General features: G+C 31.4%; 1 protein-coding gene across 1 annotated transcript; it reads left to right on the top strand.

Moving 5' to 3' along the window:
- Positions 1 to 610: 610 nt before the first annotated feature.
- Positions 611 to 2245, top strand: LOC121116008 (uncharacterized). The gene has a single exon (XM_040710200.2). It carries the CDS (start codon positions 841 to 843, stop codon positions 1699 to 1701), a length of 861 nt encoding a protein of 286 aa, XP_040566134.1. The 5' UTR covers positions 611 to 840; the 3' UTR covers positions 1702 to 2245.
- Positions 2246 to 12871: the final 10626 nt, after the last annotated feature.

Genomic DNA, 12871 nt, shown 5'->3' with positions numbered 1-12871 from the left:
TACAAATCATATTTTACACTACAATAGTTGAAATCCAAGTGATGTTGAGGGTAATATAGATATATTCAACTACGTAGAGCCTATTTAAATTATACGGAATAAATTTTTCACAGAAAAATAATTAATATAAACATTTTATTTTCCAACCATAAATATATATGTAGTAAAATAATAATGACTTGTATGGAATAATTTTCATTCAAAACCAGTTATTCCCTTCTTTGTTTGTAGGTTTTTTTAATTTGCTCAAATTTATTCAAATTAGAATCATTTCTGGACATTTTTGCACCAAATATAATTTTCATATAAATATTAAATCTTAAGCCCACACAATTCTAGATAATATTAATATGATGTTTATTTTGAAAGTATACGAAGATACGTCACGATTCCCCGTTTTTTATTTTTTCATAAAATGGTTGGGAAATAGAGAGAGAGAGAGAGAGGATTAGAAGTAGGGACGTGGTGGTTAATTGGGTAGCCTGTTTGTCGACGGTACCGAAAATAAAGACCTGATTGGTTGGCGGTGTTTACGCGCGCGTTTCTTCAAGTTTTTTTGTTGTGCTTTTTCAAGATAAGTAACCAAAAAGAAAAGAAGAGAAGTCGACTCTGTTTGTAAAATGTGAAATAGGAGAATCTCTTTACATTTAGAGTGTTGTCCTGTTAGCACGACTCAGAGTAAGTGAGTGAGTTGAGTGTTCCTTCCCCTTACAGTGTTCGTCGTCACTTCCGTTGCATATTAGAAAGTTAGTTGAAGAGAAAGAGAGAGAAAGAAAGAAAGAGAGAGAGAAAAGGACATTTATTTAATAATTCATAGGAGTATCATTCAATAATAGGACCATGTATCAAAATTGGGGCGACTACAACTACTATTCCTACTTTTATCCAGAGGCAACTATTACGAAAGAAGAACCAACTCACCTCTATAGCGCAACTCCTGAAGAGGAGTACATCCTTCCCGACAATGACTGGGAGGAGCCCAAGTCATCTCCCTCTCCAAACTACCACGAAGACCCATCCCGACTCCATGCCCAATACCATCATTATCAGGGTGAGGAGCAAGCTTCAGAAAATTATCAATCACACAATAGCTATTACAACAGCTACCAATCCAAAAACCCCTATGCCACACCTCTAAATAGCAACTATGTCCACGAAGGATACAGTTCTATTAATAACAATCACCTCAATTTGAACGTCAATGTAAACGTCAATCTCCAGTATCCATATACGACCTCTAATAACAACAGCTGCTACTATAATAACCGACCCTATCACCCAACTCCCTCCTATAACAATATCCCTCACTTCAACCCCCCACTCACTCCTCCAAGTGAGTCTCCCTTTAAAGTCACCTCTCCCCCTCTCCCAAATAGGACCAAAGGGTCGTCCATCTACCCCAAAAAGAAGCCGAAGAAAACTAATGGTAATACTATCATTCATTACTGCCCCACGGAGGGTTGCTCCAAGTCCTATACGAAATCCTCTCACCTAAAGGCCCATCTCCGGACACACACGGGGGAAAGACCCTATGTCTGTACTTTTAAAGGCTGTGGATGGAAGTTTTCTCGCTCAGATGAACTTACACGGCATAATCGTAAGCATACCGGAGATAAACCCTTTCAATGTCGACATTGTGAGCGGGCATTCTCCAGATCCGATCATTTGGCTCTACATATGAAGCGTCATATGAATCCTTGAAGAAGCAAAAGAAGGAACGAGGATACTTATTATGTATATTTCTCGCTCTCCTAGTCAAAGATCTCAAACTTGTCAAAATATTGTTGTTTTTTTAGCATTCCCTGTTTTGTAGGTATGTAACTCACCTGTTTGTCACTTTGTTCTTAAAGCCTCTCAGGTAGGTCGATCTCCCTTCCTTTGAAGGAATATCCAAATATATGTATTATGCCAATTTCCTTGTTAAAGGAAGGGGGAGTCAAAAATGGTGGATACAAAAATTCCTTCATTTTGGAACACCCTCGGATTGCAAAAGAATTCATTTTTTTCTCCTCAAGTAGGAACTGACTACTTGTTACTTGTCATTTTGACAGATATAAGAAAGAAAGAAAGAAAGAAAGAAAGAAAGAAAGAAAGTAAATACAAGATAAATAACAACTTTGCAACAACCTCATATTTTCACGAATAAAAATATAATTAATTATAATATTTTTCTCTTGTCTGATCTATTCCTTTATACTATTATGTATGTACTTTAAAATAATAAAAAATATTCATAAGATAAAAAGCCTTTTTCGTTTTATATTTTCAAAACAATCTACAAAAATATAAAAGCAGATTTCATCTAAAAACAAAAAAGGAGGGAAGAAGAATTTACATAATAATTAATCAAATCTCGCAACCTACTCTCTGTTGTTTTTGTGCTTTCAAGCATAGTACTTCTACTGCATAGAATGGAGAAATGCATTTAAATGGATAATTTTTATGAGAGATCATAAATTTCCGCAGGGGGTTGACAAATTTACAATGTAATTATTATTATTTTTATTTATGCTGAATGTTTTTTACGACTTCATTTTATTTTCTTCATCTACATCTTTTACGTCTATGGGAACTATAGAAATGTATCTACTTTGATCTATCTATTTATGTGATGATGCAAATGACAAAAAAGCAGGTAGACCTTAAATAATGAACACCTGGGGTTCCCATTGTGCGTTCATATGTATCTAAATACTCAGAGGTTCTTAATAAATAAGAGAGGGGTCTTCTCTCCAACTTTGCTCTTGAGAAAAAACTCCGGTCCAGATTGGTCTAGAAGTAACTTATTATTAGCGAACGGAACAAAATATTCACTCTTAGACTGAGTCTTAAGCCCCAGAGATTTGACGGGGCTGTGCCTAATTTTTGAGACTAATATGAACAAATTAAAGTAGAATATAGAGTTTTGTATATATTTAATATCCAACACAATTATTTTGATATAATTAATCTTGAAAGTGACTGTTGATGTCCGCCTCTGACATGGCAGCCTACTCCTCATTGAAAAAGTCATTTAAGGCCTCGACATTTTGGTCTCAGATTCTACACACATAGGACTCTACTTCCCACCTGATACTATAATCTAGGGGATTTAGATATGGTGACTGGGGTGGCCAAAAGTACACACACAAAAAACTGAAACTGTAACTTTTTTACCATCTCTGCTGTCAGGAGGAGTACTTTTTGAGCTCGTAGAACGACACCACCAGTCGATTGGATGCGTCTTGAAGTGGATCTTATAACATTGACGTCCATGGTCATTTCCATCATGGAGAGATCCGGTTGCTCTTTAAAGGCTTTGACTACAGCTTCTTGAGTGAATTTTCTTGAACACCACTCCTTAGGGCTTCTCTATGATAAATTGCTGTTATCCAGGCGTCCATGGCCTGGTAAATGATTGCTGCCTTTGATACATATTTGGCCGTAATAACTGATTTTGGTGATATTTCAGGGGCAAAGAAGATTAGAATCTTTCGCCTTTATTGCTTTGCGACAAAATAATATAATATAATGTTTTGAATTTAATGTACTCAAAAAGAAGAAACTCCGGGCTTAAATGAAAAGTAAAAAATAATCAAATGTTTGAAGAAAATGCTGAGTTATTAAGTTTTAAAATTTGTTGCACGACATGGGCTTAATTTTGTCAAATAAAGATAAAGAATACAGAATAGATTTTTGATGAGATGGCCATACTCTAATATCCAATGCATGAAGAAGTCACGTAGCCTGATCTGTTTTAGTCACTCATTTTTTGAAAGTTTACTAACTTTTGATTCTCTTTTTAAAATATATTTTAGATTTCGTTTTTTTTAATTAAACAAATTGATTTTTGGTTTTTCTTCTATTATGTTTAAGTCAATATTGAAATAAATTTGAATTTCACATGGACCATTAACAAGTTCAAATGCTAATTTAAATTACTTGTTATCTAATAAATAAGTACATTTATTAAAGCACTTTAAAGCTTATAAACTACAACTTGTACAATCCGGTTTTATGAGTAAAACCTTGGACACGACATAATATATAAATGATTTGGTTCTTCCCTAGTTCGATTCTCTTGGTTTGTTGGTCTTGTATGGGGAGGAGAAGCGTGGGAGGACCCTTTGAAATCATCATGAGATGCTGATAACAAGGTAAATACACGACCTGACGCTATTTCATGTTTTATTTTGTTATGTTAAAAGTGTTTTTACGAATGTGAAATCGTAATTATAGCTCCAGTTTTTGTGTAAAGAGAAATGGTTTAAATTGTTACATATGATTATATAGTGATTTGTTACTTATATACATAAACAACAAATCTAATTTGCCCTATTTGATAAAAAGATAAGCAGGTTTTTTTCTTTTATTTTTTAAACCCATAAAAAAATGTTTTTTTCTTCAATGACAGTATAATCAAAAACTGCTTTGATTTATTCCAAATTATAATGTGTATGGTCGCACGTCTATTCTGACCATTTTTATTATTATAAGCCTATGTTTGTAAATAGCTGTAAATCTATTCGCCATCTAACCTCATAGACACATACCTATGTCATTTTACATCCATTTTTTCCGGCAAAGGATCTTCGATTCTTTTTAGAAATATATCGAAATATATTCCAATAGACTACCACAGTTTTCTAGCCATGGGGGCTCAACTTTTGAAAAAAACTTTAGATAGGCAAGGGGTCTTAGCCATCTTTCTATTTGCGAAATGGTCAGTCACATTCAAGAGATCATACTGCACTTAAGGTTTGATTTACTACAACTTAACTGGGAATAATACGTTGCTGTGGTAGGCTAATAATCGATTTTGAGGATGTTTTCGTCGTCTATAGTCATTTAAATAGAGGGAAAAAAATGAAATAATGAAGTAGAAAAAACAAATAGGAAGTTGAATTAATGAATTGAATGAAGTATTTTAAATTTGGAAAACTATTTTCTTTGGAGTTTTTTCTTATCCTCTTAATTTTATTTATAGAGATATAAATCAGTTCCATATTTTGTAAACTATGTTCAATAAAACTTGTTACGACTCATTTGGGTTCTGGTGCCAAATATTAACTTATGGTAGACCCTATTTATTAAATATCTACGCTGGTAGGATGGGGTGGAGGGGCATTGAAATAATGTGCGTAATTTATAAGAAAGGGCTTAAATAAATATTTACCAAATGCGCATAGACTCTGGGGTTTGTATATTTGAAAACCGACTCACAATTTGAGTGTAATTGATGGCATCTTGAGTCAACTTAAAAATAAGTTTTTTATGAGATGTGTTCGAAATTTGATGAAGTTCAGAATAAAAATAATATTTAGAATTTACCAAAGTCATCCTTATATTTTGATCTTACCTATACTCCTTTTATGACTTTTCCCTAGACTTCCCTTACCCAAACCCTATCAAAAAATTTGAAATTATCTGTTCGAAAATAGTTAGTAATCATTAGTTGGGTAATAGGTAACTTCGTATAAAATATATTCGTATAAAATTTTTTCGTATAAGGACATTTCGTATAAATTTATGAGGAAACGGGGCATAGACTTTATGAATTGTCATTTTATACCCCGAATGTTGGAGTTGTTTTCGGGTACCGGCGATACTTAAGTAACTACTAAGAACCCCTTACAACCCCCGAATTGTACCCCAAATATCTTTATAAATATAAATAGTGTTTTCGGGTAGCACTGGGTCCCAAAATGGTATTCAAACTACTGTCAATATTTAAAGAACCTACTAAGAGCCCCCACCGCCCCAATTGTACCCCGAATGTTAGGGATGTTCTCGGATACCGCCGAGTCCCAAAACCGGATACAACCTACCGCTGATACTTAAAGAACCTCCTAAGAGCCTCCACCATCCCCAAATTGTACTCTGAATGTTAGGGTTTTTTCGGGTACCGCCGGATCCCAAAACAGGATGCTACCCAACAACTATACTTGAAGAAACTACTAAGAGTCCTCCCACAATCTCCCAATTGTATCCCGAACATATAGCAGGAACAAATAACAGATTATAATTTTAAGCCAATAAGAACCTGAAAACACCACTAAACATTCGGGGGTACATTTGGGCGTTGTGAGGGGTTCTTTATTGTTTTTCAAGTTTGGTGGTAAATTGCATCCCTTTTTGGGACCTTGCGGTACCCGAAAACACCCTTAACATTCGGGGTACAATGGAGGGCTGTAAAGGGCTCCTTGTAGTTACTTAAGTATCGCCGGTATCCGAAAACACCCCCAAAATTTGGGCCATAAAAGTCTATGTCCCGTTTCCTCATAAATTTATACAAAATGATTTTATACGAAATTTCCTTCTACGAATTGTCTTTATACGAATATGTTTTATACGAAGTTACCTATTACCCAATTAATTAGTGTCAATTTTTTATAAACTCTTATATCTTTTATGAAAAAAAGGTGATTAAAAAAATAAATAAACATTCTGTAAAACAAATTTTTCACCATTTTGTCACGAAATCTTATTTGCAGTCCTGACTATACGAAGGATTTTAAATCCTAAGCATTTTTGAATTAGTCCATAAAATACGAATAGTATCTCAGAGGATTTATTCTGGAGTTATAAGCACAGGTCCCTGTAAGACCCAGATAAGAATTGAGGATCGAAATTAGAGGGATTCCTGTCATTTGTTGTGATTCCATATTATTCTTCAATACACACTGGGATTTTTGTGTATTTCTCTCACACAATAGCCGCTAGCAGCGGCTTTTAATAAAACGTCATGTCAGCTAAGCAACTCTCCTCCAAACATTATTCAAATTTTCAAGATTATCATGCTCATTTTTGTTTTTTGTTTTTTCTATATGAGGAAAAAGCCCACGATTTCCATCCCTAGCTATTAAAATAAACTGATCCTTACAGAGTAATGGTATGATTATTTCAGATTCAAGGTACCATTGATTTCCCTCGCATCTTAGAGATAATGTGATTAAGTATTAATTAGCTTGTTTATATTTTTGTTTAGTTTGAATGAAAAGGTAAACTATAGTTAACATTCTTAAAGATATAAACTTATACTAGAAGTTTGAAATGAAGTGACGTATCTTATTAAGCAACGCACTCGGGATAATTTATTTTCTTGAATTTAATGACCGTAGTTTCGATTCAATGTCACTCCATATGGAGAAATATATTCTTAGGTTTTAAAAAATATGAAAATTGAAGATCTCACACTTTTTTTAAATTGCAATCTGAAAAGGATTTGGTATTTTCCAAAGCTGTTAATAGTTTATTTTATTATAGACGACAGATCAATAAGTAACACGCAATTGTAAAGAATAATTATGATGATTATATTGGGGAATTATATTTGTAAGTCTCTGTTGAACTCAAAGTAGATTAGAAGATTAACATCGGAGAATTTTGTGCCTATATCATCATTAGATACGGAGTGGGGTTTGTGTGTATTTCCAGGGACATCCGCAGGATTATATTTAGGTAATGGGCAGGCATTAAATAATTTGAAAAAAAAATTATATAAAAATTTAATTTTTTTGAAAAAAATTTCAACAAATTAGACCTTAGTCGATTTTCGACTTCTATATTTTGACACGCCGAAAAAGCATATAGTTTACATCCCTAGCAATACACTGATCCCTACAGAATGATTGTATTATTATTTTTAGATTCAAGTCACCATTGATTTTCCCCCTTCTCTTAGACATGATGTGATTAAGTAGTAATTAGTTTGTGTGTCTTTTTGTCTAGTGTGAATGACGTGAAGAATTGAGTTTACAGATGTGTTCCATCATCATCATCATCATCTAGATATCTACAACATATAATACCTATAGGTAGACTCAGAAGCTCTTTTTATACAATGAACACATACAAAAAAAACCTTATTATTACTATTGTGAATAGAGAAAAAAAAGTTTATATTCATCGGATTGGGTGTGTCAAAGACTTGAAATTGTTTATTAGTACATTTATTATTGTACGAAATGGTTGTACAATGTACATATATGTAAGTTAAAGAAAGTTTATAGAAAGTTAACCTTATGTTTGAATTATTAAGTTAAGTTCATATTATGTGGATATGTAGATTCACAGAAAAATAATTATTTAAAAAAAGTAATCCAGCACATAAAAATTATTTTATTTATATAGTATATGCAGTCATGAAAATCCAGTGTTGAATGGGAATGTTAAAAAAAAGAAAATCAACATGGCAACCCTGACAATTGGAAGAATGTTTAGGGGAGATAAAGAATAATGCTTATGACATTACATTTGATCAGCTACAATCAGCTGTACTAAGGGAGTGAGGAGAGAAGGAAATAAACAAGGACATTTGCTAGTGCGTCTCCGATGTCGATCCCCGATTCTACTCCGAGTCCCAAAAGGACTTATAATTTACATTCTGTCTCCTACGTGCACACACAAATGTTCAACTGGCCAACTGCTAAGGAAAAGAAAATTCATTTTTCAGATTACCAATTCCAAAAAAAACCCGGCCCAACTCAAAAATATATACCGGATTTTCATCATTAAATATATAAATAGAGCGAATGAACGTGACTTCATCACGTAGTCATATATATTAGTCTGGAATACATTTGTATTTTTCGACAAAATATCGTTAATTTCCATTAACAATTTACTGGTGTGACGGTCACTTGTTTTAAACGTACCAAGGCACTGGGTGGGAATATCCAATTTTCAAAATTTGAATTGGTACACTATAGAAAACCTGGTTTAAAGAGTGGGGACCCAAAACTAGGTGTATCATTTAGTACCAATTCTATACCTCTTATTTTAAAATTACAAGGTTTCATTACGCAACCAAACGACAGTTGGTTACAACAAGTTTTGCTCTAAGTGGGAAAATTGCAGAGCAACAACAAAAAGGCAACATGTGTGCGACCTTCTCCTGCACCGGTGGCAGTGCCAAAAAGAAAGCACAGACAGTTGACATACTAACCAAACTATTTACAACATCTAAAAGTTTTATTACAGCTCCATACTTCCAGGAAGAAGCAAAACTTCTGTATCAACTCTATGGATAGATTCTGACCTGACTCTATGTGCCCCTCATCCAGCCTCGACCTTAACCTCCTGGACTATGCAGTTTGGGGAGTCTTGAAGAATAATTTTTGTCGTATCTCTCGTCCAAATTAGCATTCGCTCCAAGGTGCCATCATGAAAGCGTAGTACGCCATGGACACGGTCTTCATCGTCCAATGCTGCCAATCTGTTCGTTGGCGTGTTAAGGGTATTATTGCTGTTGAAGAAGGACATATTAAATAAAAAAATATAGCTAAATATAGTATTTGAACAAATTGGGTTTGAGTTATCTTTTCTAGATTTCATACAAATCACTTTTTTCGTAATTTAGTGATGCTACTGCAATTTTTGGGTCCCCACTCTGAAGAAGTAGCATACTGTTTCCTTTGTCTATACCCTTAATACAGTTTGACTATATTTTATTAGTTAGAAGTCAATTGCGAAATCAAGTGAATTGCAAAGGACAGTAGAAAAAAATGGATATCATTCGAAAAAATTGAAATCTATTTTAATATTTTGTGTAAAAAACAATGTTGTAATAAAAATTATAAATATTTAATAACAGTTTTTTTATATCTTTTATAGAAAAAAAGGTTTTACAAAAATATGTCTTTTTATTTAAAAAAAATGGTAATTCAAAAGTTTTTAAGCTCAGAAAAATCATACACTACTTTATAATAATAAGAAATTAATTTACCGATTTTTTTTCTTCCTTGGTATTTTATTCACTTACAAATGTGATAATTGTAGATTTATTTAAAAATTCTGATAGTTAATTAATGATATAAAGGTATAACGTTTATCTATTAAAAACCCATATTTACTTTTATATAATGATTTTAACATACTAAATAATGATTATTTCTTTTTATATGTTTATGGAATAAATAAAGACTTAGCAAAAGCAAATAAGTCTTTACAAATTTCTGAAGTGTGGACTCGATATTAAGTGTTTTTTAAAGAAATATCCCGATACATAATTAAAATAATTTTGTTGACAAAGATGTCAAACTATATATAATATTTAGTAGATAAATAAACTTATTTAAAAAATAAGTAATTTGAATTATTAGAAGAAGATGAATAAGACTCCATTGACTAAGGCCCATTACCACATATCAGTTTGATCTAATGTTTAGTATTTTAAATATGCCAATGAATCAATTTATTAATTTAATAACCCTAATTATCTGAGCTTCAAAAATTTAAATGATAATTACAGATTTATTTAAGGAATGGTAAGAATTTTGAAAAGGAAAAAATAATTTTTTTTTGTGTGTTTTGTATTATCGCTCCTAGAAAAAATTTTAAATTTTAGAACAACCTCCAGAATGTTTATTTTAAATTAAATTATGGTAAAGTATAACTCTTATTAATTGATTTGTATTTTTTTAAACTTTTAGACTCTTTCAATCACGATAAATATGTATGTATATATATTTTTTTGAATTTTTGAAAAAAATCAAAAATTATCATTTTTTCTCTGCTGCATAATTTGATCGAATGTCTTTAAAAAAAAAATCCTTCCAGAAAAAGTTTCCTCAGTTTGTCTCATTAAATTTTTTCTTCCAGAGCAATAATTTTCCCTGTCCAAGACAAAAATTCCTCCCCTTATAGAGGACTATAGACCCTCTAGCCCAACCCTTGTGGACGCTCCTGGTACCAGTTTACAATTTTTCTTAATATTTAGACAAAATTAAAATATTTACGACATTACTGGTAGATATCTGTGATGACGTCACTAGCAGATATCCATGCTCACGTTATTTATCAAATATTGTTCTACATATATGATGGCAGTTGGACCTATTGAAACTTTTCATTTAGATGCAGGACGGGACTGCATAAAATGTCACCATTTTGGAATTATTACATTCCTAGAAAATACTTATTTGATAAAGTTTTGTATAAAATCACAATCATTCCCTTTGAGTTAAATTATAAATCAATTTAAAATTATGTTAATCACTCAAAAATATATGAATTATGAATACTTTTGTATATCACTCCAGATAACTTCCGTAAATACTAATCCTATGTAAAATGTTTTATTGAATCTCTCATTGCGGAAGTAGAAACAACCAAACGAAAAGTTATAAAAGTAAAAGTTACTTTTTTAAGCCTAATAAACCGAGAAATGTCGACATCCACTCATGATTTTTGTGTTTCAAAGTAAATAATTCTAATGACAACCTCCTTTAAAAGTTTTTGAAGCTTCTATGCAAGCTTTAGATAGATCTCTGTGAATCATAAAATAATTCTTACATAAATACAAATCAAAAGTATTGGATATAAAAAAAATTAAATAGGGATAATTTTCCTGCCTCTAAAATATGAAGTCCTTCATTATAATTAGTCAAATAATCGAATCATATTTAATTTTGAAAAATTTATGCGCAACCTTACAAGCTTATTTATTTAATATTCAATTAAGAAAATTAAAAATTAAAGTGAAAAAAACAATCCAAATCTATTTTTTTATTTATCACAAATCTTTTTATGTTGTAATATATAGTTTATTAATTAGTTTTAGCTATATATAAAGCAATTAAAAAATAATTTGAAAAAAATGTTAGCTTCTACAAGTTATCCTTAATTTTACTGGATTTTTGTATGATCAGACACATTTTATAGGAACGGTATTCAAGGTCACTTAATATATTATTCAATCTTTTGAATGCAAAGATTTTTTTTATTCATTTTTATTACCTTAAACTTTCATCTATAAAGTTATTTATTTTCGAAGTATGCCTCTCAATCGAAATAATACCTTAAAAAAGTGATTTAAAAAAAGGCTTTAAAGGCCAAACTTATTGAGATTGATAATTTCACAAGTCATTTTCGTATTTCGTAGTCAGTTTAATAAGAATTGTGTATTTTAGCCGGGGGGTAAAAATGTTGTTGCGTAGTCTAATAATTAAAAAAAAATCCCATAGTTTGGAAGAATTGGCTTACAAACAACTGACCGGGGCGTTCGTAGGATTACAATTTTTTTTTTGAGGTGGGGGGGGCCTTGTTTTTAGAATTTTTTGAAAAAAATCTAAAATTAAAATAAAAAATAAATTAAAAATTACTTGGAAATATTTTAAATTAAATATTGTTAAAAAAAATCAAAAAATCTAAAGCTATTCATAAAAAATTAGTATTATATTATTTACATAAAATTTCATTTATTAAATTTTTTCAAAAATCTATGTACAACTATGTTCAAGAAAATAAATATTTTGGAAAAATTTTCAAAATTTAAATTTCAAATATGAAATTTTTTTTGGTAAAAAAAATCAGTCATTCAAAATTTTTTTTTTTTTAAAGTTCTATTATTAAAGTGTCTCGAAAAGGTTACAGCCCCTTCACCCACACCTGTTGACGCGCCCCTGCTGACTTTCTTCAGTTTCTTTTCAGAGGAAAGGTTATGTGATACAATAAGTTAATGGGGTCTTAGGGTATACTCATTTGTTTATAACGAGTATTTAGTACATCTGTGTAATGATGCAAGTATTGATGTTTTTTAGTTTGCTCTTATTTTCTTCGTACTTTTTTGAAACGGACACACGGTATCATTGATTACCGTCCCTGATCTTTGGATATATATAACATAAATACGTAATGTGGAAGTAAAATCTCTTTTTCTTTTTTTACTTAATATCATTGTGTGTTGTTATTTTATTTTTGCATCAAAATACGTGTTTCCTGCAATTATTATTATCATTTTCACTATGTAAACAATCTTATATACCTTCATACATAAAAGCAAAATGAAAGGAAGAAAGAAGTAAAAAAAACCGATGTGTCATGAAGGAGACTCTTCTATTATTCTTTCTAGGATCTGTTTGAGGTCCATATAAAATGAAATATAGGTGCA

The sequence above is a fragment of the Lepeophtheirus salmonis genome, chromosome 4 (genome assembly GCF_016086655.4).
Source record: "Lepeophtheirus salmonis chromosome 4, UVic_Lsal_1.4, whole genome shotgun sequence".
In the NCBI taxonomy this organism is placed as follows: domain Eukaryota; kingdom Metazoa; phylum Arthropoda; class Copepoda; order Siphonostomatoida; family Caligidae; genus Lepeophtheirus; species Lepeophtheirus salmonis.
This window is presented reverse-complemented; position numbering and strand designations above follow the sequence as displayed.